The 27468-nt window shown below is 41.7% G+C and overlaps 1 protein-coding gene across 6 annotated transcripts in view; it reads right to left on the bottom strand.

The window, feature by feature from the left end:
- Window positions 1–27468, bottom strand: part of esrrga (estrogen-related receptor gamma a) — a 67274-nt gene that overhangs the window by 39443 nt on the left and 363 nt on the right. For 2 of the 6 annotated variants that reach the window (XM_026926847.3, XM_026926844.3), the window contains exons 1-4: window positions 27429–27468; window positions 18451–18561; window positions 9190–9608; window positions 6741–6857 (exon numbers count right to left, since the gene is read on the bottom strand). The exon at window positions 27429–27468 is cut by the window's right edge. In XM_026926847.3, the coding sequence (XP_026782648.1) occupies window positions 6741–6857; window positions 9190–9608; window positions 18451–18561; window positions 27429–27468 (687 nt within the window). Of the gene's footprint in view, window positions 1–6740; window positions 6858–9189; window positions 9609–18450; window positions 18562–27424 lie in introns of all 6 variants that reach the window. The other 4 variants (XM_026926848.3, XM_026926846.3, XM_026926850.3 and 1 more) reach the window with 4 other exon arrangements.

Genomic DNA, 27468 nt, shown 5'->3' with positions numbered 1-27468 from the left:
AGAACTGGACATGCAGGAGAGCCTTGTCTGGCTGGTAGCTTCACGCCCAAGTGGAGCCCAGTAAGAAAATTGCTCACAAATTACCAAAACAAAGCAGAAGAAGGTGACTATCATAGGCAAATCCAGGCAGGGTGAACCTGGATTGTGCAAAGTATGAGGTAGGACACAGGTCACATCTCGTTTGCTGACGTTGCGGATGTACCGTTGCATTGTAATGACAGACAGGCGGCCAGACTACTACACCTGTGCAACTGTGGATATCTATACAGAAGCAAAAGATGAGCAGGTGCTAAACAACGTCATCACGTAAGCATCTCCATCTTCAGGGACGAGAGAGACAGTGATTATACACAGAAATGCTGAGGATCTAGTTGGAAGCCATTCAATCAGAGGCTGCAAACGCTTATGCTATGGCATACTATCAATGACTGGTGTTTAGGAAATGATGTCTTTCCATTAAATGTTCATGCTTTATGAATGCAATGGTATATGACTGAAAGAAAACCACTTTGAACATGAGGTCAATTAAATGCAAGACTGTCGACTCCTACTCTCTATGTCTGTTGGTGATGAGATGAAGGACCTCCTGCTGTCTCTTTGCCTGTTTTTCTGAAGATCAGTATCAAGAAAAGCACCAAATGCTCCCAAGTGGCATAACAGAAAAGTCAATGGAGCAAATCTGGCCATGCTCTCTGGGTGGGAAGGATCTCCTCCCTGTCTCCCTGTCAACAACTGTGGGTGTATGCGTAACACACTCAGAGGAAAGCGCTATCTACCCTCTTCTGCATACATATTGGGAGAAAACTTCCTCTGAGTCTTTTACATAGCATGAACAGCGGTTCAGAAAAGCTGCAGCTGGCTGGCTTCATGTGTCTCTGAGGAAGCACGTTTTAGCCTTCACCCTCGTCAGCTGGTAACGGTCATATCATAGGAAAGAACTGGCTGGTGGGTGGGAACTGGCAACACAAGATGCATCACAAAATGATAAACCAATGAGATTGGGAGGAAGAGGGTTTGAAAAGAGAGAGAAGGGGAGGAGATCTGCTGAACTGATTGTTATAAAGGCTGTGGAGAAAATGTAGAAGGTTGACCTTTCTTTTAAAAAAAAAAACCCTCTCAGCAATTAAGTAATAGTGTCTTAATTATGTGTGCCGTTTATACAGTGCCAGAGGGGATATTTAAAATGGCAAAAAGACATCTGCGTGAGGCAGAGTTTCAGGCGACCTCCAGTTTCACCAAATTCTTAGGTTCAGATGGATTAGTTTCAGGCTGAAGTGTATACATGATGGAAAATGTAATGTATGTGCTGGGATGTATGTGAGATGCTGTATGGCTGATGGTCTATATAATCATTAAGTTGCATTTGTAGACTCCATTCACATGATCTCAAGCAAAGAGTTAGCTCTACTTTGGGAAGATAACAAGAAGATAGCCATTTTAATTGCTACGAAATGTGGAATATAAAGGATAAAAATCTGTATGAAAAACACAACTAAATAAAAATGACGCATAGAAATGTAGCCAGAAGAGCTGGAATACAGAAATAAAGTAGGACAAACTAGAGCAAGAAAGGGAGAGTGTGAGAGACAGAGAGAGAGAGAGAGAGAGAGGAAAAGAGATAGAATGACTGCATAATGATATCACTCCCCAGAGAGCCCTCTTTAAGACAGACGCTCTCTATTTTGGGGAAGCAGAGGTGGGGAAGTGTGCTGGGTGGATGGTGGTCTCACACGGGTCCTCTCTTCAGGCTCTAAATGAATTGAATAGCGGCATTGCATAATCTAGCAAGCATTGCTGCTGACAGCACAATGATTTATGCCCTCCGTCAGAGGCAGAGAAGAGCGAAAGAGCAGGAGACAGCCAGTGGTGGAAGGGACAGGGTGTATGAGCATGAGAAAAGGAGCATGAGAGAGAGAGAGAAAGAGAAATAGAGAGAGAGAGAGAGAGAGAGAGAGAGAGCAAGAAGAGACAGGAAGCGATTAGATGGTATGGGAACATAAAAATGGGAGAAGAAGAGGGTGGAGGTGAGACAGATGCACTCTGTGGGACTCCTGATGAGACAGGCCTGTCTCTCTGTCCCTCTTGCTCCCCTCCCTCATACAAAACTCTCCCTCCAAGAGACACCTGGGATGACTTAAGTGTGACAGCTCTAAGTCATCACCATTAGAGCTAAGCGCTTTGTACCACAGAGAGATGTAGAGCAATAAAAGTTTGAGGGGAAAGAATCTAAACATGATCTTAATCCTGACCCGTTTGACTGAGCTGTCTTTTTAATTTTCTGTCACATCGTGGCCCAACCTGTTGAGAATACCAAGTCAAGCAATTTCAAGTAATGGAATAGAAAAATAAACTAATTCGAGGAATTGTTTATCTATGTTGGTGTACCTACACTGTAAAAAGATCTTCAGCTCTTTCCTCTGAGGGAACCTTAATGGTGACCTAGAACTACTATAGGACATGAAAAACCCTTATCCATCCAAAGAACCCATGAGGAACCCTTCTTTCTAAGAGTGAATCTCGATCCATAATGTTACATAAGCTACACAAATAGAGATACACTATATGGCCAAAGTATGTGGACACCTGACAATCACACCCAAACCTGTTCCGGCATGACAGTGCTCCTGTGAGGTCCATAACGACATGGTTTGCCAAGTGCGGAAGAACTCAAGTGGTCTGCACAGAGCCCTGACTTCAACCTCACTGAACACTTTTGGGATGAATTGGAACTCTGTCTGCATGCCATATCTCCTCACCCAACATCAGTATCTAACCTCACTAATTCTCTTGTGGTTGAATGGGCAAATCTCCACAGCCACACTCCCAAATCTAGTGGAAAGCCTTCCCTGGAGAGTGGAGGTTATTAAAACGAATAAGCAAAAGGGGACTATCAGGAATGGGAAGGTTAACCAAAACGTATTAGTGTGATTGGTCAGGTGTCTACAAACATTTGGCCATAGAGCGTATAGTCATTCATTGATCTTCAGTAAACCCTGATGAGGGTCGCAGTGGATTCAAAACCAATCCTGGTAACACTGGGAGCAAGGTGGGAATGGGACCCCAAATGGGACACCAGTCCATCACAGGGCAACACATACATTCACATACCCATTCACACCTAAGGGCAATCTGCCAACCTGCATGTTTTTGGACAGTGTGAGGAAAACGGTGATCCCAGTGGATACCCACGCAAACACAGGGAGAACATGCAAAAATGTCCCAGGACCCTGTGCCACCATGCCCTATCTGCGCCCCCAGCATTACTGAGTTCCAAAAATTGCACATTTATTTCTTAAACCCTAATTGAAGAAACTACACTGGGTGCTGTGCAATAGGTAATAAAGTCACGGATAAACAACAGAAGAGCAACTGCACATCTGAATATTACAGTATAAAAGATCAGAAAGAAACCATGACCCAGGAAGTGTCAACAAGTGGCAGATCTTTGATCATGAGTAAAAATAAGTGGGTTGCATGATTGCTAGCTTGTCAAAAATGTCAACCAGATGGATGGGTCATGCATTAATAAAAGTAAAAACAAGCAATAGAGAAAAGGGGCTGAAGAGTAGTATGTGATAATGCATCTCTCTCATTTGCACACAGCTACAGGCCGTGTGTACATTTTCACATGAACGTGCGTGAAGTGAGAGAAGCGATAGCCTCATTCATATATAAAGCCAGGTCTGGCTGCTTTGCTTCCTTGGCAGCCTGCATCCCCAGAGAGAAGGTCTAGCAGAGAGAACCGGTGCTGTCAGACTCCCAAACCTAGGCGTTCATTAGGACAGCAACTTGCTACAACACGGTCAAATAATTGGATGAGTCTCTAATTGCCTTCTGCAGGAATTAGGTGTTACATATTCGGAAGGTGCATCCCATCACTGCTGGGCTGAGACTCATTCTTTCTTTCTATCCCTGCTGGGAATGGAATGATGTGTTTGCATGCAACAGAGAGAGAGAAAGAGAAAGAGAGAGAGAGAGACGAGGGAGGTAATGTCGGTTCTATATCATGAGGAATGTAGTGTTTTCCCAAAGGGGAAGTGATAAATGAACATAAGTTAGAAGCTTTTGAGAAATACCCAGGAATATAGAGGCAAGTGTGCGGTAGTAATGGTGGTGGTAGCATGTATGTAGAAGATGCGTTTAAGTAGTGTAGTGCAGTGGCAGTTGCAGGTGAGGAGCATTATTCAGAAAGGGAGAGAGAAAAGGGATACATTAAGCTTTCTTTGGTGGAACACATCCATCTGTGGGTGTGGATATGAAGGATGCCTCATAAGCGTCGCCTTTCCTGCACACCTATTCTAGAGGGAGAAGCAGCCGCTCAGCTGTACACCCCTGGGGAGCGCACCACGCTTGTGCGCAGTCATAAATGAAGCTTTTTGCTCTTGTTGTATGTGTGTTAGTCTTTTGTCAATGCTGCTGCCTGCATTTCAGTTTGAAACAGTAAGATATTTTGAGCTTGTCGGCTACACCTCTCTAAGTGTTCGGTGTTCCGCACTACAGCTGTCCACCGTGGCTTGCTCATTAGCATCAAGGTTTAGCATTAGCATATAGCAGGCAAGCGGCAGTTCTTCCCGAGGCTCTCAGGCATGTCTCGCCCTCTCGACGTGCCCGTGGATGTAATTTTACAGCTGGGTGGCTGGAGGTAGCAGCACAGCAGGTGGCTAGCCCCCAGGGTCAGACTGAGAGGTAGTCAGGCAGCAATTTCCTTGGAGCTAGAAAGTATGCCTGTGTATGTGTGTAGGTGTGTAAGTGCTTGTGAGAGGTCTGTAACTTGCCGTGAGTGTGAGGACGCCGAAGCGAGTTTTGAGCCATCTCATTATGCACATGTATGAGTGTGTTTCGCTTCTTTTGCTAGCTCAGGCTGGGTGATCAGTGCAGGAGTTGATCTGGTAAGAGGAAGGATTTCATCACGACTGTGTGAGGGATCCTGCTTGATCTGGATTTGTGATCCTTCCCCCACCTCTACATCTTCCCCTGGGGGTGACAGGGCTAATTTCAGACTCATCTTCCCCTACGGCAGGCTCTCCAGATATTCCTTCCTCTCTACAGCCACTGACACATCGACTCACCACAGGTAGCCACCCATAATTAGCGACTTCTGACAAACCTCTACGTGCCTGAGATGACAGCACTGAGCTACGCGCTAAACTACCCTCAAAGCAAACATGGCATGGTTTATGCTAATGGCTAAATGTGAGAAGAGGACAGAAATATTACTGAAAACTGGGCTTTTCAGGATAAAGCAAATGCAAATGATTTACATAAACAGCTGTGAGGTCGAATTGGACTTTTGTACAGTATTCTTATGAAAACATTTTCTTTTTTTGTTCGAAATCTGCTAAACTGATGAATCAATTTCACAAATGACCCTTATTCATATGTAAGGAGAACCCTCAGTATTAAATTCAAGCACTTTACAACAAATGACCGTGCCATAGCGTGCCATTTTGATATATGTGTGTATAGGTGGCTAGGAGCGAGAACAAAAGGCTGCTATTTGTCTGTGTGCTCGTGGGGGAAGGTGCCATATCAAACATGCAGCTACATCCTTCAGAGCCTTCTGAAAACGGGCCCCTACGTATCAATTACCTACCTGTCACCAGCACCGGTCGCATAGGCAAATCGGCCTGCGCGGGGCAACAGTAGTACCGAATGAGATTTGTTTAGGGTGCGCATGTGTGTATAGATGTGAAAGAGAAACATTTCACACATATAACATTGACAAAGGAGCATGCATTTCCAACCACCATTCAAATGATGTGTACAGAGACAAATGTGTGTAGGAATGCACACATGTGCACACAGATGCCCACATCCTCCAGAATGTACCTGTGGGGTGTGTGTGCCTGCTGTTACTCTCCAACTGTGTTGTTTTGGTATAATGCGAGCTGACCGCTAAGGTCTATGTGAGGCAAGCTTGCTGCAGGCCTGTATGTGTGTCTGTGTCTCTATGCATAAGTTGCAGTCCACCTGATCATGACTTAAACAGAGTGGATGTTTACACACACACACAGGCACACTCTTTCGCATGCCTGTGGCCCTACAGTGAGACTATGAGGCCTGTCAGCACCTTCACACACCTGAAGAGGTCCTGTGTTGTGAGTGACAGAAGCATAACTTTCCACTCACAGTTTTTCTCGTCTCCCCTCAGCCCACATATGATGGCAGTCCTTTAGGAGCACATGGTACAAGAGAGAGAAGACAGAGGAAAAAAAGAGCCTTGTGCAGCAGAGGAGTGCAATATCTATGCTTTTCTTTCTACACTGATATATGGACTGTGCAGCGCAAGGTATCAGCGGAGAGTTTTTTAGCACATAGGTGATAGACCTCCCAATGTCAGCGTGTGTGTTTTCGGAGAAAGCCCCAGCCGCTGTTTCCACAGGAGAGCAGCCAGCTCCAAATAACTGCTTGTCTGCTCAGTAGAGCTCTAAAGAACATGCCTCGGAGGCCGGCTCTCTAAATAAGAAGCATGCTTGTTAGTGGGCCGAAGGGGGGCCAAGGCCAAAGCCGCCGTCTGGCTGACAAGGTGGGCCTGGAGGGCATGATGCTGCGAGGTGCTTCACTTTCAACCTTGACTCCTAGACCTGTTCCACTTTTTTTTTTCTCTTTTCTTTCTCGTTTACAAGAACAGTTTTCTTTCCTCTGAGCTCTAGAGGAAAACAACAGTATAATAGTGGCTTTCCTTCCACTGTTTCATCTTTTTTTACCCATTCTCTCTGTTTTTTTCCCTTTTTTCTCACCTTCCCTCATCATTCCGACGGTCAGACACTTCATAAAGCGACATGCTTGGCAGGACTTCCGTCTGCGCTTGGTGATCTCACATTCGTTGGTGGCGGGACAGCTGTACTCAATATTGCCTAGGAGAAGAAATAAAGAAAGAGAATAGAACAAAGAAGAGAGTATGAATGAAAATCCTGCTGTAGGACACTTCTTGGTACAGCTAACATCTATCATCCTGCTAATCTAGCTAATCCAGGTCTTCAGATATAACTGACTGATAAGGATCCTGATGAATATTATCTGTAGATCAGTACTGATAGGAAAATCTTAACATTTCATAACATCACTACTCATGCTGCACAAAAACCTTTCTAATGCCCAATCAGTTGCCAAAGGCCAAAGCTTTCAAAAATCCTGCATTATTGAGAATATCATAGGGAAAGAGAGAGAGGATTAGACATTGAGAGAAGCTTCATTGGCAGCTAAAATCCATATTCATCAGTTTGCAATGTTTAATGTACATGTGGTTAAACCAACCTTACTTGAGAATTGTGTTTACAAAATAAGGAGAAATAGCACTTAAAATTGCATAATTGCAAATTATTGAGAACAATAATAACAATCCTGATGCAACAGTGTAAAAAATATGTGTTAAATGAATAGGTGAATATTTCTGATTTTATTTAAAAGCCTTTTTAACATCTGGAAAAAAAATCCTGAATAGTATTGCTTGTGATGTATTACAGCATATATTGTATGAATATTACATTATCACTGTCACAGTCCCCACCAACATGCACACACACACATAAACACACACACGTAATTAACATGTGTCCCGCCTGGGACCTTCTCACTGATGAAATATTTCAGAGTTAATCAGACTTTGTAAACACTGATTTGTATTGACTTCTCTTCTGTGAACTGATGTTTCCTCATTAAAAAGCACATTAGCAGGCAGGAGGACTGAATGCTCAAGACTGCTAATTCAACAGGAAACAGTATTTAAAGTATGCATGTCCATTAGACTAAGGTCCAATACTCATTAGTCAGGTAATCACCAGGTCCCATTAGGATCTTCAGAATTGGCCCACCATGTGTACATGTGGCTGCATATGTGTGTGGGAAGTGTGTGTGTGTGTGTGTGTGTGTGGGAAGTGTGTGTGTGTGGGAAGTGTGTGTGTGTTTATGAGGGATTGGAGGTGCATGTTTACATTGCAATGACTCATGTGGAAAAGTTATTTTAAGAAAAAGTGGAATTTGTTAAATGTTAGTCATCTGGAGTATAGGAAATGAGATGTGTCCTGGATATCAACATTGTCATAAGGGTATGTGTGTGGGTGTGTGTGTGTTTTCCAGAGAGCCAAGAGCCACTGAAACACAGCAACATGATTTGCTAGTGGCAGTCGATTAGCACAATGTCCACTGTCGATCACTCAAGCTGGGTGGAGAGGTTTCAGCTGTGTTATCATACCATCCTGGGCACTCTGCTTGTCTTCATAGCACACACCACACTCCCATCACTCATCAATCTGAGACAAAAACGCCAATCGAGTTTATCACTGGCCAAACCGTGGCCCTAGAGTGACCATATGCCATCGTCTCTCCCATGGCTGTATAAAAAGATGGAACTGAGAAAAAAGTCTTCCCGAGCAGGAAGGCCAATGTTTGTCATGGCGTTCTCTCTCTCTCTCTCTCTCTCTCTCTCAGCCTTGAGTGGCTCAATTGGGAAGTGATAGATACAGGTTGTCAGATGGCATTGGAGAGGTGCCACCTTTACACCAGCTGCCAGAGGCTTTGAGTGGTCACAGTGGCCATGCCATCACTCCATCCCCACCCATCAACCTCCAACCTAGTCCCAGCTCCTGAAGCTCTTTTGCTCTGCATACCCCCTCCCCTTGTCTCACCCCCACCCTCTTTCCAAAACCAGCCAGCCTGGAAGTCAATAAACACCCAGCTGGATGAAGTGGGTCTGGAAATTACTGAGAGTTTCATTGGCTAATGGGATGAAACATACCAATATGTCAAATTCCCAGCATCAGAGGGTCTGACTCATACTCGGGCCAAGCACAATATCTGACCCACGTGTTCATCCACTTATGTTTTCCACTGGACTGATGGATCTATGCTTGTGGTGCTAAGATACATGAAATGCACTAAATTATGCCAGATCTTCCCATGTCTTATATTTAATGTCTGTTTTTTTATGCTCTGTGATGAAACATTCACATTCTAGGTTTGTGTTTACTGGAGAATATCATATGGAGCTGAACTGTTCTCGTAATACCGCACTGTACCATGAAAACTTCTCACCTCATCTTCTCCTAATGTAACTAATGCATGCAAATCACTGTGATGACTCTAGTTTCCTATCCCCAGATCCCTAAGCAACCTTGGCCCAAAATTAATTTAGGCCAAGACCAACATTCATGAAAAAAAGACAAAGGCAGATGGAGGATGTAAACCAACCTTGAATGGTTCTCTTGAAGAAGGCCTTGCAGGCTTCGCATGAGGCCACACCATAGTGGTAACCTGACGCAATGTCGCCGCACACCAGGCACAGGCGCTTGGGCATGGAGTTGAGCATGTATTCACACTTGATCTGTGAATCCTCGCCGATGGTGCTGGAGCAGTCTTCGTAGCGCTTAGCGCTGGTGCCGTTGGGGCCGAGCGTGCCTCCCGGGCCATACAGCGTGGGCGAGTCTAAGCCGTTCTGGTGGCCGTTCATTGCAGAACTGTAGCTGCCGCTGGCGTCTGATGAGCCGCCGGGGCTGTGGTGGTTGACACTGTCGGTCAGCGAGGCTGGGCTAGAGGGTTCCGTCTTGATGTATGAGGGGCAGTTGGACTCAATGTGGCGGTCCTTACTGGACATTCTGCAAAGCAGCCTGCTTAAGACATAAAATGAAACAAACAAAAATATATAAGATGAAACGAAGCCTTCAAAGGGAAACGAACAATCTCTATCATGTCTTCTGACCAAGCAACAAGACGCAGAAATATACAAAGAAAGCAAAAAGCTCAAGGGTCTGAAGCACATTGATCAAACAAACCTGCTAGCATAATTGTTGTGTCTCTTCAGCAAAATAAAGCTACCAAGAGACCTTTTATGACTGTGTTTTCAGAAACCAAACTTATTTTTTTCCCTCCCAGTCTTAATGACTTCTCCATAAGGAAGCATAATAAGAGACGACAAACTCCCATGGGCCTCGCTAAAGCTTCAGACTGATAGTTTATCTACATGCCAGGGAAAGTAGGAGTTAGCATGGCAACACACACACTCTCACACACACACAATGCTAACAGGCCACAAGATTATCTATAAATACAAAAGAACTCTGAAGTTAGTACAGATATTACCATATTCTGCTTTTAGAAGAGGAAATAGGATGGAAAAGCATATATGAAATAACAAAATCTAAAAAGGAATTGCATCTTTAATCAATAATTCTCAACTTTTCATGTTGAAAAAGTTTATAAATGTTTCATATACAGTACAATTTAGAATGACAATTGCATGCATTACCAATAATGGAGTAAAGCACAATAATTTATGGCTTCACATGCATAAATAACAACAATTCTGCACACAATAAAGAGATAAAATGAAAAGACCCTGCTATTAAATAAAGAGGCTGGACTTTCAGTGATCAAAATGCAGCATGACAGATTATCTGGCTCTGCAGAAAAAAAAAGCGTGCAGCAATGTGGAGATGGAGAGCGATGCTGCCTGGAGCCGGCCTCCATCACTCATCCCGCAGTCAATATCAACTTGTTCTACATGAATGTGATCAGTGTGGAGGGCAACTGCAGCTTCATCATCCTCACTAACGGCAAGTCTCACACACACACACACACACACACACACACGCACAAACATAGACTGAGGAACAAATCGGCAAAGAGTGGCACACCTATTCTCTCTCTTTCTCTCTCCCTCTCTCTCTCACACACACAAACATAGACTGAGAAACAAATACGCAATGAGTGGCACACGTATTCTCTCTCTTTCTCTCTCTCTCCCTCTCTCTCTCTCTTTCTCAGACACACACACACACAAACATAGACTGAGGAACAAATACGCAATGAGTGGCACACGTATTCTCTCTCTTTCTCTCTCTCTCTCTCTCTCTCTCTCAGACACACACACACACACACACACAAACATAGCTTGAGGAACAAATACGCAATGAGTGGCACACCTATGCTCTCTCTCTCTCTCTCTCTCTCAGACACACACACACACACACACACACACACACACACACAAACACGCACATTTAAAAGAAAAGACCCTTGAAAGCTAACAAAAGAGAAAGCCCCTCCATATTACCACCGCTCAATACTGCCAAAGCCATTTAGCTGAGGTTCCGTCGGACTCCCTCCCCCTCACACACAGACGCATCCAGTCCTACGAGACGGGTTTCTTAATGAATGCTGTAATTAATAGATATATCTCTTCTGTCTTAAAGGAGACTGTAAGGCTTGGAAAAGTGGATTAGCAATCCCCCTCTGACAACTATCCAAAGCACACACACAGTACGGCTGACTGGGGAGCAGGAAAACTCAGATGGACAATTTAACAGTGGTTCAAGATTAACCACAAACTACATTAACAAGGTAAGGCAACACAAACACACACACACACACACACACAATCTCACACCCAACAAATTCTTACAAACACAACCATCTGTAATAGTTCCGTCTATTTTCACTGTGTTAAAGTGCTTTAACCAGACACAACAGCAACAAGACGAAGGTGTTACGCAGAGAAAAAAAAAGAAAGTTTACGTGGATAAGGAGGAGGAGTGAGTTTTAACACAGGAGACGAAGGAGGACAAATAAACCAGGCAGGCTTGCAGGACCACACAAAGGTCTTTTTAATTAAGGAAGCCCACTTCTAAATGAGGGTTTTAAAAAGCCAGTCGGCTTGTAAAAGAAGGATTCTTCTAAGGTCTATAAAGTCGCAGGAGAGCGAGAGACTGATAGGCAAAGAGAGTGAGAGTGAAACACACACAGAGAGAGAGAGAGAGAGAGAGAGAGAGAGGGAAGGAGTGGGGATTTGAAGGTAACAATAATAGTATCATTTAAGCAGTTATTAAGCACTAAGGAAGGGAAGAGTTAAAAGACCACAGGCTCTAAATTTGTAGAAGAACGTGTAAATAGGCCTAACGGATCCACTAAGGAATGTAAAAAGAAACGAGGGATATTTATGCTGTTTAAACTACAAGATAAACTTCCTCAAGTAAAATAAATAAAACGAACAAACCAAACACATCTCATTTGTTGCTCGTCTCATTTGACCCTCAATGTGTTTTTCTGAGACTTAATGCAAATGAATGTAAATAAGTAGGTAAATGAATATACCTCACCACTGAGCAAGAGGTATCGTGCATGTAATAGGACACAGCAGCCTAAAGGACAAACTATAGCGAATATAGTTAGGAATAGCAATGCTGTCTGCCATTAAAGCTTCCTGATGTAACATCTCTGCCGCAAAATCTGCTGATTCAAGCTCAGCTGGTCAGGTGTACTGCAGCGCAAGGCGGTCGATTAGGAAAAAGGCTCCTCTTAGGTTACGTTCACATTACGATGGCTTCGTTCTCCAGTTCAAATCTTAGCTCTCTGCCTGGATGGTTCGCACTTGCGTTTTGTAAGTAAGCTATTGTTTGTGTGAACATAATCACATAGTCACCTCACACTGGTAATGAACCACAGCAAAAACATCACATTTGCAAGAAAATGAATTCAATATTGCAGTAAAAAAAATTGCAAAGACTGTTTGTGTTGGAGGATTCCAAGGTGTGTGTATATATATATATATATATATATATATATATATATATATATATATATATATATATATACATATATATATTTTTTTTGATTATTTTTTATTGCTATTAATGGCAGCTGTCTAATCTAATGATCACATATCGAAGCAGTATACAATTTAGTACCCAACTAATGCTATGTATTATATTTGAAAAGATAAATGCCACATGTAAATACATCACATACATCAAATGCATAGCTCAGGTTTTCAATAGCAGCACAAAGCTGGTTAAAAATGAAAACGAAATGAAAAAAAAAAGTGCAAAAACATGCCAATTTACACTGTAAACATTGTGTCTCATGTTGTTTATGGCAGCAGGGCCAAACTGGTTTGGGTGGCAGAGGGAAGGTGCTGTATAAAAGACGGCGTTCAGAAGAAAAGAACAAAAAGAAAAGCAGGAAGCATTGCAACACGGTCTAACTGCTTTAAGTCTCTCCACAGGAGACAGGTCTTAAACTTAGCCCAAAAGTTTTTCCTCTTTGTGTCTGCCTGTTCCTCTCTCTCCATCTCTCCACCTCTCTCTCCACCTCTCTCTCTTTCTCTCTCTCTCTCTCTCTCTCACACACACACACTCTCTCTCTCTTTTCTGCTCTTTGAAATTCTATGACTCCATTAATCTGACCTGGCAATATTCAACAACTATCTATAAATTCAATTGTCACATGACGGATTTTTATTCTAGGCCGCACTCGAATCTAAAATTAGAGGCAGTAAAATTCACATTAGCTCTAAGAGAAATGGAATTCTAAAGCTCATATTTTAGAAGAAAAGAAAGCCCTTTCTGCCAGAGAAGAGACTATTTGAGAGGTAATGATTTTATCTGTTTTTCAGCGACGCCTGGCGCCGGCTTCAATTCCGCAGTGTGCCATTAACAAAAGAAGTTTTTACGGGGAAAAGCACTACAATTTCATTTAAGCCTATGAATGGAGATAATCATCGTCAAGTACGAGGGCATTATAAAAAAAAAAGACAGGCAGGAAGACAAGATTTTCTAAAAATGGATGAAAGCTGGTTCGTATTGTTACGGGTTTATTATTATCCAGCATTAAAAATGAAATGAGTTAAATTTGTATGTGTTAATTTTTTTTTTAAGTATGTACAGCTCAATTGACTGGAACCTCTCACTATACTATTATACTAACACAACTACAAGTACGAAAATAATTCTGAGCTATCACTTTTCACTAATAGTTCACACAGTATCTTAGAGGAAAATGAGAACATGGTACCTGCTATAATCAAATATTTACTATCTTTTTTTTTCTTAAAGGTTAAATCTCTGTCTGAGGGAAACTGGGACTAAAGAGATGATTGTTTTTCTTTTGCTCCCTGTAGCTCTCTCTGTCTCTCACTATCTCTCTCTCTCTCTCTTTCTCTCTCTCTCTCTCTGTCTCCTTCTCTGTCTGTGAGACGAGGCATTGGAAATCAACAGGAAAACAATTTTGGAAAACACAAGCCACTTGGCAAGGACAAGTGTCATTAGATTGTTTGACTGATTCAGTGCTTTGACAACTGCAGAGCCCAAACGTGCAATCATTGCATTAAGGTGCAGCCTCTCTCTCTTTCTCTCTCTCTCTTTCTCTCTCTCTCTCTCTCTTTGTGTGTCTCTCTCCTTTTTTTCTTTCTCCCTCCATCAAAATCAAAGTTGTCTGATTACAGAGAGAAAAACTCGAAGAGATTGCCAGGACTCACAGCACGCAACAGGGATTTTTTATTTTTTTTTTCATGGTATCATGTGTATAAAATCTTTTGCATTATAGCAATATTTTGAAAGTTGTAGTTCTTTTTTTTGCAGAAAATACATTTAAAAAAATCGAAACAAAGTCTACAACAATTGTAACACATATATAAGGACATACTTGCATATACATATATACAATCCCAATACATATATACATCTAGTGTCATGTAAAAAGGAGATTAGAAACACGGGATCTGTTTACAGTTTCTTTAGCATTTGGAACACACACTCACCCACACCCACACCCACACCCACACACACACACACACACACACACACACACATGAATAAGCCCTGTGCTGTTTTTATCAGCGGTGTGAGGAGATCAATTGTTATAACATTACAGGACTGGAAAAGGAGTAATTCACTTCATTGTCGATGACTGGCTGCAAAATAACGCCTCTTATTACACTCAATCAATGCCAGAATGGCAAACCCACGTTTGGACGACGAGCCGTAAAGCCTTCTTGGCCTGAAGAAAAGAGTCAAACCAGAGCCTTTGAACTGTGATATTATCCTGAATCTAAAAAAAATTGATTGTGTATGTATACTGTATGTATATTTAAATCTACACACACTGATAAGATCAGCCAGAACTAGTGTGTGTGCAACTTCATAGATGAAAATCTTGATGATTTAGGACATTTTCCTGTGCAAGCTCATTAGATAAGGGTCACACATAAGATACACACTCTCCCTCTCTCTGTCTTTACCCCTCATATTAAGCAGCGCTCGTATTAAAGTTCTCCAAAAGATCCTACAGCACAAGTTTGAGAATCGGTAAATAATCGTTATTAAAAAAAAAGCAATATTAGCAGTATGTATAAATAAAAACTTCATCCGTTCCACCTCGACGCAGGACAGATAAGAGAGGATGAGGCATGATGTTGATGAAATGAAACTGCACATAAATATAATGCTCAGGGTAAAAAAAATGGTGGATTAAAAACACAATTTATTAAACAGATGTTTGAAGAGGATTTTATTCACTGAAATATGACAAGAGAGCGCGAGGGACGGAGAGAGAGAGAGATGGAGAGAGGGAGAAAAAAAGGAGCAGTGGTTGTTTTTCGGTGAGTGAAGCGAGGAAAGCCGTGTCTTTAACCAGATCAGAATCTTGAAATTGGCTGTCAAGACGGGATTGTTGTGAGTTATAGCCGTCTATCATTCCCCCTCCTCTCACCCGCTCGGGTGAAGATGCACTGAGCTGCCCCTTCCACCGCCACTCCACCCCTAAAGCACCTTTAAATTTTCAACACCAACCACCATCTGTTACCAAATCTAATTCACATTCTGCCCGTAATCGGGTTTACTTCTCTAATACCCGTTCTTCCTGCTCATGGAGCCTCGGGCCCAACCATGAAGATCCATCCCTCTCTCTCTCTCTCTCTCTCTCTAACCCTGTATTTTTTAAGCTGTACTCACATTCAGATATTCAGACATACAATGAAGTGACCACCACCATTTCTGCCATGCAGATTCCATCTCAGTCCTGGAGTCTAGTGATCACATCGTCGTATGTCTGAATATCTGACTACAGCGTGAGCTCTACGTTTCATGATAAACATCAACGTCTAATAATGGGGCTACACTAAAAAGCTGCTCAGCTCCACCATCTGGTTTACGGCAATCGACTTTATTACACAAGCTGCTAAATTTACAGTAACAAGCCGCTCCCGTGGCAAATGAATCCTGTTCTCGGCATTTGATTGTGGATATAAAATAGCATTTCAGAAAAACAAAACCTAAATCGTCTCTGTTACTGGTCACAGCAAAGTATTTAATATGAATCAAATACATCTACATGCTGTTTTGGACACTTAACATACTGCTGGAGACTTTCTACTCGTAACACTGACTGCGTTAACGGCAAACTCAGACTCCCAGCATGCTTTGCACTGTCCATCGCAGTAATGTGCGTTCGAATGGAGTCTAATTGGTTTGACCCAGACTAACCCCCTGCGCAATCCAATTGCCATAATACTTTTTGAGGCCTCCAGTGAAAGCACACTCACCCCCTGCTTAAATCGCTAACACTTACTGCCAAGTGTGTGTGTGTGTGTGTACATATGGAATACATAGTAGCTAAAGAAGCAGGATACACACACAGGGGGGATTAGAGAGGAAAAAAAACATGACTCCATACACGGCTTTAGTGCTACACTCGTACAAAGAGTGCAAATCTTGGATTCCATCTGCGAGGTTTTCACAAAAACGTACAGCGCAGGTATGATCCTGGCCGAAAGTCCGATCTCTGTATTGCCGTACTTAATTCTGACAGAATATCACTCAATTTAGAAATTAGTGACAGCATAAGTGGCGTAAGTAGTAGAATTTCATAACAGTACACAGTTCTGCTGAATCTACACACGTACAGTAGATTTGTTTGTTTAAATCCTTAAAAAAATGACGTAAAATTTCTATGCACACAAATACATACACAAATACATACACAAATACATACACACATACATAACCTAATACCCTTTCTTAATGACCAAAGCAGAGAGCACATGTGTAATGTGTGTGACCTCAAATTATACTAGTCAGAGAAAGCCATTTAAAAAGGAGAGTTAGAGAGAGAGAGGGAGAGAGAGAGAGTGTGTGTGAGAGAGAGAGAGAGAGAGAGAGAGGGGTGACAGAGGGAGGAAGGCACTGTAGAGGCCTTTAACTGGTCACATCTGGCTGTATTTTATACGCAAATCAGCCTCCACTAAGTCAAGATAAAACTCAGTGACTCGTGATCGACGCAATGATCTTCATACATCTAAATTTATATGCTAATCCGGATCCTTCAAGCATTTAACACATTCCTGAGCAAAGCACTGCCAACCCCCATAAACTCATCTTCCTCTCCCTCCCTGCCATCCATCCATCTATCTATCTATCTATCTATCTATCTATCTATCCTTCCATCCATCCATCCATCCATCCATCCATCCATCCATCCATCCACCCATCTATCTATCTATCTATCTATCTATCTATCCTTCCATCCATCCATCCATCCATCCACCCATCTATCTATCTATCTATCTATCTATCTATACTTCCATCCATCCATCCATCTATCTATCTATCTATCTATCTATCTATCTATCTATCTATCTATCTATCTATCCATCCATAGTTCTATCTATCTATCTATCTATCTATCTATCTATACTTCCATCCATACTTCCATCCATCTATCTATCTATCTATCTATCTATCTATCTATCTATCTATCTATCTGTGTCTATTTGTCTATCCTTGTGTCCAACTAGCTCTTCATTTGCTTAGATTTGCATGCATGTCTTACACTTCCTGACCTGTACCAGCAGTTCACCAGCATTTCAGGTGAGCATGTGTGTGTGTGCGCACATGTGTGTGTGTGTGTGTGTGTGTCTGCGTACATTTACCCATGATCATAGGAACAAATGTTAATTTTGACCTTGATGGGGACATACAGCTAGTCCGCATAAACAAATGTGTTTTTTGTGTTTACAGAAAAAAAGTTTGCTTCTATTTGGAAAACTACTGAGGTTACTGAGGTTATAGGTTAGAGTTAGGTATAGTGTGTGTGTGTGTGTGTGTGTGTGCGTGATCATGTGTGTGTGAGCGTGCATGTGTGTGTGTCTGTGTGTGTATGAAGGATGGACTGTGATGTGTGGAATGACTGGTGTGGCCTCTATCTCTTTCTCTCTCTTTGTCTTTATCTCTCTCTCTCTCTGTCTCGTTCTCTCTCACTGTTTCGCTCTCTGTGCCTCTCTCATCGTCTCTCTCTCTCTCTCTCTCTCTCTCTCTCTCTCTCACACACACACACACACACACACACACACACACACACTGTCTGTGTCTTGTGTCGTTGTCTTTGTCTCTCTCTCTCTCTCTCTCTCTCTCTCTCGCTCTCTCTCTCTTTGCACTGGATTAAAGCAGATGGACACCTACATGCAGCAGGTGAGACAGATGGTAAGTCTCAGTCTCTCTCTCTCAGGCCGGTCAACACAGTAGCTTAGAACCAACACTATCTTGCCAACCCACACACACACACACACACACACACACACACAAGTGCCAAAGTAACTGTAAAATAAAATGATAAGTCATGATGATGCAATAAAACATTTGTATTGATTTTGGCTTTTGATGATTTGATTTTTTCCTTCCTTACCTTTGGTTATAGAGCGCATGCGTATCGACGGTGTAATGCTGTTGCATTCTCCATGCACCGCATTTGCCGTACTTATCTTCGCTATTAACCTGGGCCTTTGATACATTCATTCTACAAAACAAAAGGAAGAAGCAAGAGAAGGAATGAAAAAGACGAGGGTCAGAGAGATACCATGAGGAATTCTCACAAAAAAAAAGACATTCGCTACGGACAGACACTGATGTAACCTTAAAACAGACACAGAAAGCCTTTCTATCTCTCTTTTCCCTTCTCTCCATCTCTCTTTTTTAACACTGTCCTTTAACGAATCGGTTTTAACGACCATCCCTTTTTCCTAGTTGATAGGCAGAAGTGGGGAAAGCAGGGATCTTTTGTTAATGCGTGGCGTTAATTGAAGACCTCTGTGACGTTTTTAATGCTGGTGTGCCTCACCGCTCAGACGCTGCCCTTTTATCAGGTCGGAATTTGGATGGTGGGTGGGAAGAGGGTATAAAAGAGGAGTATCGGGATGGCGGCACGTGCCCTCGCACCCTGTACGTCAGGCTGAGAAACCCTGCGGCTTTTACAGGCCTTCAGACCCGCCGGTCTCCGAGCAGGGCCATGAACCGCTATAAAGAAGGAAAGTACAGGAAAAAGCTTGACGTCATCATCGTTTGGGTGTATGCGTGTACATGTGTGTGTGTGTGTGTGTATATCTTGTATTTTTTATTAGATTCCAGATTGAGCCAGAATGAGAAAGTGTTAGTACAAAAAAAACTCATGTAATATGTTGGTGTTGTTTTTAACTGCGGAGGATTTAGTGAAATATCGCAATCAGTATTTCTTTTTTACTGCGGCAGATTTGTTTATTTTTAATAAATCCACTAGAAACCTCATTCAAAAATCCAACCACAGATGATCCAACAAGGCGGACTAGTGGAGGCCAATCAATGTCAAAAGCCGATCTGTGGCAGACTTAGGCAAATTTAATGGTGACAGATCCTGCCTTTATGCAAGTACAGTGAAATCTTTAGGCAAACTTTATACAAATTAATTGGGCTTTGTGCGAAGCCGCATGCAAAACGAACGGACGCAGGAGGCCTCCCGCCACCATCCTCTGTCCTGACACTGTAAACTGAGGAAGGGAGAAAAGAAAATAAAGCACCTGAGGGTGTAGCTGTGAAAAACAAAGCTAGGAGATGAGTGAGTCTTAGTGGGTAGGGAGTACGGAGGGAACGAGGGTTTCAGCGAGTGCAGCCTGCGACACTCACGCTCTAATAAAGTGAGGAGGCTCCCTAATTCGCCTTCTCTCCGTTACGACTCAGCAAACACGTTCAATGTCATTAGGCGACGTGGCCCTCACCTCACGCTACACTCTGAGTAATGAAACTAATCACTCAACTAATACTCGGCTCCTTCGTCTGGTCGAGAAAAATCCACGCATTAAACGCTTTCTGTCTTACTTTTGACATGATACTTACAAACATCTTGACAATACGCAACAATATTGATTTCTAGAATGGATCATTTTGTTAGAATTCTGTAATCTAACTTTACTGAAACTGTAAATAAGGAGAGGACAGGAATTTAAGTGTGATTACGCTGCACTGAGGGAAAAAAAACAAAACTGTATTGGGACTGGATGGGATTGGTCAGGGTGTATTTGGGAGAATAAAAAAAGCAACACACACACACACACAAACGTGCGTAATGTGCTGCCGTTAGTCTTGGTCGAGTGAGCAGGAGAATCGATGCTCTCGGCGACTTCCACACGGCTGCTTCACCTTTCAACTACTGTTTACAACGTAAAAAAATAAACGAGCACCATTTTGTTTTTCTGCACAATTTCCGTAGCACATATTCCCTTTACTGTGTCCTGTCTTTCTTTACATCTGTCTTTATACACACATGGAAAAAATGACATCAAAAGCCAATTATTTTACACCAAAAGAGGTGCAACATTTAAAACAAGACAATAAGCAATTTTTTTTAACACAGAAGCATGTTAAATATGTTAAGCTGAAAGAAAAAAGTTACTCATAAGCACAGAAACAAGAAAATCCAAAACATGAAAAGCAGGCATGCTTGGACATGCACAAACAGGCAACACACACACACACACACACACACACACACATACACACATACACACACACACATAGAGCAAGCAATACACACAAAAACCACTTTCATTTTCAAGTGATGATTAGAGAAGAATTAAAGCAAGAATAAACTGATGATAAATGATGATGATTGAAGTAAAAACTCGGTATTTGTTCGAGCAGATATCCAGCATGTTCACGTTTCACTTTCCAGCAGGTAAACTATTCTTTCAGCTAGTGTGTAATACAGTTGTGCGATTCACGCCACAGACACAGCTTATAAGGATTTAGCGAAAGGTCACGCAGTTTGTAAATTCATTTTGAGACCTTTCATTATAGGATACACACAAACACACACACACACAGATGGGGAAGGAAACAATAGAGTAGGTTAGAAGAATAAAATAAAATAAAACACGCTCTAAAATAAGTGAGACTTGAGGTCATGTGTGACACTTCTCTTCTTTTTATTCATTCAATTTTATTTGTATAGCGCTTTTAACAATGGACATTGTCACAAAGCAGCTTTACAGAAATAAATGGATTCACAAAAATATATTGTAAATATTTAAATTTATCACTGTGAATTTATCCCTAATGAGCAAGCCAGTGGCGACGGTGGCAAGGAAAAACTCCCCGAGATGATATGAGGAAGAAACCTTGAGAGGAACCAGGCTCAAAAGGGAACCCATCCTCATCCTCTTCAATTCTTCTGCTTCTTCTTTTAAATTTTAAGGTGATTTATTATATTGTACAGGGGAAAAAAAACGAATGACACTTCCGGTGAATGAAAGAGGAGAATTAAGGAGTGAGTGGAGACGGATGAGAGACGCTGAACTGCTGCGCTACCTGAACCCAATTTTACGCTCCTGTCAGAACGAGTGAGCACGGCCTTTCCTCGGACAAGGATTAACACGCAGGACAATGAGCTGAATTAAGCCGTGTGTGTGTGTGTCTGTGTGTGTGTGTGTGTGTGTGTGTGTCGGCTGATGCTCGGTGACTCAATCATGTGTTGCTGTTCCATCTGTGAACGGCGGAGCGTTGATTGATTAGACAGGTATCATTCTTCCTAATACAGAGAGCAGCACATGAACAACAACAAACACCATTCCTCCTTCTCTCTCTCTCTCTCTCTCTTTTCCTTTCATTCTCCTTTTCTCACTCTGTTATTCTCCCTCTTTCTCACTCTGTGTCATTCATTCTTGACATGCCACACACCCCCCTACTAATTACCCACACACATATGGACAAAACGAATACACTTTGCATGCTGAAAACAACAAAAATTTAAAAAAGCAATGAACAAAACAGAACAAGGCTACCCAAATGCCAACTCAGCCACCATTTACACTCTGTGTTTTTAATCTGGGAGATTATAATCTCCAGTCGGACAGGCAGCAGCCTGGCGAACGCCCCGTGTCAACGGGGGTCCTTGTTATTGTGCGACAAAGAGACCTAGAGTTTGACCTCCGGGGCCGAACACTGACGAACGGGACGGAGAAGCTGAATTAAGTGGAGGAGGGGCTATCGCAACACATACCCCCTCCAAACATACACACACACACACACACACACACACACCTCGGCATGGCCGGCACCCGAGACAGATGGACTGTCAGCTTTAATACAAGCGAACGGATGGGACGTTCCTCAAGCACGAGTCTCTCTACAGGAATGTTACTGCTCAATATACATGTGTATGTCAGGCACAGATTATTATTATTATTATTATTATTATTATTAATCACACTACTGCACAAATGCTACTATATGTACTAGTCATTAATGTGCTTTCTCTTTCTCTGCCTCTCATACACACATATGCAGAGCATCAACAATATCTCTGCACTATAATATCACCTCACGTGTACATGTGCATGTGAGAAATTATACAGCTTAAAGAACAGGAAATAGTTCAGCTTATGATATTTCAAAGAGATTTAGACGAAAAACCTCCAATCAGAAAGGCAAATGCTGATGTAAATAAATAAATAAATCAAATAAATCTTTACATTTGAATCATGTCGTAAAATAATCCGTAGGCAAATGAAAGAAAATGATGCAGATACTTATTTTTGTTTTTGTTTTTTTGGTAATTGTGAAAGAACGTGAAGGAGCGGTGCGTTGGTCATACTCAAATCATGACAACCGAGCCACACACACACACACACACACACACACACACACACACACACACACACACACACACATGAACACACACATCTGCACAATTAAAGTCAGTCATTATATGGAACTTTTGCACGCTGCACTACAGCACACACACACACACACATCCTCACCCTGTCTGTCTATCATTCTAAAATTAACCACCAAACTATTCAGGTCACTTTTATGTGGAATTAAAAATGTCCGTCCAAAACATGACTCACTTCTAACTTTCAAAGATAACCATCCTCTTAACTTAAATACGAACTCAAACATGTCCTCACTTTGTAAAGATCCATACTGAAAACAAGGCACACACACACACACACACACACAGACACACACACAACATACATTAGACAAAGCAAATGGTGTTTAAGGACAGTGTGGAAAGATGAGAGCGGACAGAAAGAGGTGCAGGAGCACTGAATAGAGCTGGTCAAGAACGGAATGAACATTCAGCACTATCACACAGACACACACACACACACACACACACTCATGCGCACAAATGAAGTATGATAGGAGAAAGAGGTGAAATATTTCACTGTCAGCCACCGGGCCACACGACCATTCATTTCCCTTTCTCTGCTCCGGGACAATGACAATTTCATCATTTAATACAAGATCAGTGGTTTTAAAAAAAAAAAAGCATCCTAATCCAGCAGTTATGATCCAAAATTCTCTCCCTGGTACAGCGACGACCACGCAAATGCTCCGTGTGCACATATACAACCACATATCTATAAGATTCCTCATGTTCTTTAAGAGAAAACTGCATGTTTTTGTTTGTTAGTCCAATAGTATATGATTTAAAAGCGGCACCAGCAGTATAGCACGTGCTCTGCTTGATCTAGACAAAGAAACATTTCAGGAATATTCCAATCTATAAAAAAAATATTGGACATCCAGATCCAATGAACTCCCCTGTCTACTAGCGAATCAGAGGTGAATAAGGCTTCGACCGAAAGCCCTATTTTTACACCCTTATCTGGCCCGAGTGCAGCGCCTGCTTATGGACTGACCACAGTCTCTATTGACCTGCTGTAACTCAATCGTCCCACGCTCCTGATGCACCTACTCCCCACTCCTCAAACACAAGTATACAGGGCGAAATCGAAAGACAACAGGGAGCAGAAAAATCGAATATGAAAGTGCAAGAAAAGGGAAGAGGAGAAGAAAAAAAACGTCACACGCTCTGCCTTTCAAACAGTCGACTAGTTAAAGGCCGGCAGTGGTGCGGTGCTGTATTTGCTAATTATAGCTTGTAGGTTGGTAATGGCTGTGGTGTGAGGCTCAGCTGGTGTGGGCCCACTTTTTCTTTAAAAGACGGATAGAGGAAAAAAAACATAAATCAAACAAATTGACAATTGCATCATCAGCCCCTGTACATTTTTGTGTCTCTGTGTGTCTGTTTTAGCACTGCTATTTCTGTCTGTGTTTATGTGTGTGTCAATCCAAAAAGCCACTTATTGCACCTTCGGAAACAAAAGGTCAAAAATATACGCCCCGCCTTTTACTTTACTGCCTCGCCATTCCCTTTTTTTTCCCTCCAGAAAGACAGGCCGGTGGACGTGACGGGGGACGATTGTGTCTCTTTTAACTCGAGTTAATTACCCTTGGAAAGCTTCAGACCCCTTCAAACAAGGGGAAGTGGCAGAGATGCGTCTCCTATAAGCAGGATAGCGTAAAGACAAAAGAGTGTCCAGACAGAAATCGACAAGGGGCTGCAGACACACACACACACACACACACACACACACTCACACACTCAAACACGGATGACACCTCTCACACAGGGGACTTAGAGAGAGCTGAATCAGTGCTCAAAAGCAGCAGTGCCAGCAACACACATACACACGTGTGTGTGAGTGTGTGTGTGTGTGTGTGTGTGTGTGTGAGAGAGAGAGAGAGAGAGAGTGAGAGAGAGAGAAATAAATCAGCGGTGTGCATATTGACATCATTTGACAGATGAATTAAGTAAATGATTTTATAAGGAGATTAAAAGGAATTTAATTTACGCAATCTCCTTTTATTCCTCTCTGATCCCTGCCTCTAGGGCTTTTATCCCTCTCCACCCCTCCTTTTTTCCTCTGTCACATGGAAAAAGAAAGGTTGATATAACCAAAAAAAAATTCAACTTTTCTTCTTCAAGGGCCAGTGCTGGTGTGAGCAGTCGGAAAAACCCACCAGTACGCGACAAAAGGGTGTAAACGCTTGAACAGCCATGAATTCAAACTACACCAGGTTCAATTCAAATGATCTGAGCATTAAAGAGAGACCGGCTCACGCTATTCAAGCGGACAGTGTGCTGAATTTTAGCTTGAAATATCAGTCAAAATACGTATTTTTTTTAATATTGTAAATTTTAAAAAAAAGTAGAAAAGGAGAAAACGCAAACAAAAAAAGTATTATCTACAAAAGAGTGTGTTAAAAATTACTGTGGTCGAAAAGTGAGAATTCATTTATACCATTTATATTATCTTAATCATGTTGAACTGCAGAAAAATCGAGAATTATTATTAATCATTGTCACATTAATCTGAATTCTCACATCAAATAATAATAATAATAATAATAATAATAATAATAATAATAATAATAACAATAATAATAATAATAATAATAATGATTGTTTGTTTGAAGAAGAAGAAAACTGAGAAACTCTGTTTGTGTGTGTGTGTGTGTGTGTGTGTGTGTGTGTGTGTATTTCTTTAGAATAAAACCTCGAAATTTCATTGAGGTGAAATTGTATGATCTGGAATTTCACGCATTAAAGATACAAAGTGCACAAAAAGGAAGTAGAACAAAAACATAAATACACACAAAACATAACTATGGATTTTATACATAACTAAAAGAACAACCTGCTTTGCTAAAATGTGATAGAAATCAAATTTGCCTAAGAAGCAAATAAACTCCAATGCACGAATTTCAGTTGAGTAAAAAAAAAAAAGAATTAAAGGGTATGAAATTTGCTTGTGGAAATTTTTAATCTCAAAAAGATCCAATTGACTCCCAGTCCTACTTGGCAACATGCGGGTAAATATTAAAACAAGCATGCAAATGAAATGTACATGCAGGGCAGTAAGTGAGTGTAATTATGATAATAGCTAAACTGCCACTTGTTGTTATTACTAGCATTAATAGACTAATTAGAATAGCACCAGATAATTTGTATTAAAAGAAAAGATCAAACGGTGAGTAAGCAGCAAATGAGGGGGGAGAAGAAATAAGGCTGAAGAAATGCGATAGTCTTATCTGAGAATTTACTCTCATAAGCATTAATCCAGTCGGTGAAATGAGCATGCCAAAGGTAAAAATGCAGAAAAGCTGTTCTGGTTGAGATGTAGGAAAGCTTCATGCACTTAAAAATGCCTTCACATGACTCATTCCTCATTACTCAGGAACTGATCTAACAATTTGAAATATCTGCAAATCCATAATTTCCTGCTGCAGATCCAAAACTTTGAAATAAGTTTTAAATTAAAGCTTTATTTTTAATAACTTGTTTTCGTCTTGCTTGCACGACTGCAGGACAATGCACACATGTTTAACACTCTCTTATTCAAAGCTCCATACTCACACACTCACAGGATTTATCAGTTTTCCAGGCCAGAGGTTAATCATTTTTTTTTTTTTTGGTGTTTCATTTATCAAGCCTGAAATAATGTCTAGAATAACTAGTCACTGCTGTTTATTGATTGGACTTAAATGTGTGAGATATAAAAAAAAACAATTTCATAGCGGTGTCTCCACCTGGTCTGTCACGAGGCTGTGGTGTGATTTCTTTTCTCTCTCTTTCTCTCTCCCTCTCTTTTTTTAAATCTTAAAGATTTAGAGCTTAAATTCATACACACACACACACAAACAAAAAGCCTTTTAACATAACTATATATTTTAAAACACCTCTAATATAGCTATATTAAGAATACTCACTTGTGATTTAAAAAAAAAACAACCTGAAAATGCAATCTATCTCGCTGGAAAGTTTGGGGTGACATTTGTGGTCACTATCAAAGCTTAATCAATAACTGGCATTGCAAAAACTGATTGATAGAACACTTTATCAGAGCTGCGTCCCGACAGCCAAGACACAGAGCAAGCCGGAGCTGGAGAGCACGGCCACTTCCCCCGTTTGCCCTCGCTGATTCCCTCTTTCTCTCTCCCTCGTTCTTGCTCTTGCTCTCCGAGTCAGCGCGCTGTCTTTAATGCCTCCGTCGGGCCACATGCGGGGCGGCCGGTCTGCAATTCAAGCTCTCCTGCCATCTAAGACCACTTTCTCTCTCTCTCTCTCTCTCTCTCTCTCTCGCACCCTCTTCCCCTCCTCCTTCCGCTCTCCCTCTTTCACACTCCCATCTGTCAAGCGGCGTCCTGCACGCTAAAGAACGACTTCACTGACCACTGCTATTCATTCCGTTAATGCCAGTTTCTGCAAATATTCTACAAATGGAGCAGTCTTTACAGGTAAACCGTCCTACTTAGAAGTACGCCAGCACTCACACACACACACACACACACACACACACACACAGACATACCCATGCACACTACCTGACAGCCACAACAATCTCGTGTCCAGCTCCTCAATTACATGAACTGCAGGTACTACACACATACTGTTGACAGTACACACATATACACACACGTTCACACAAGACTAGCACAAGCATGAGCCACAAACATGGAAAGAAGTCAAGCAGAAAGAAGAAAGATGTAAAATTTACCTACTCTTGTTCAGAGTGCAGCGAGAAACACTCAGGCATTGAAA

This window comes from Pangasianodon hypophthalmus, chromosome 10 (assembly GCF_027358585.1).
Source record: "Pangasianodon hypophthalmus isolate fPanHyp1 chromosome 10, fPanHyp1.pri, whole genome shotgun sequence".
Lineage (NCBI taxonomy): Eukaryota > Metazoa > Chordata > Actinopteri > Siluriformes > Pangasiidae > Pangasianodon > Pangasianodon hypophthalmus.
Note: the sequence above shows the minus strand (reverse complement) of the source record. Positions and strands in the feature narration are given on the sequence as shown.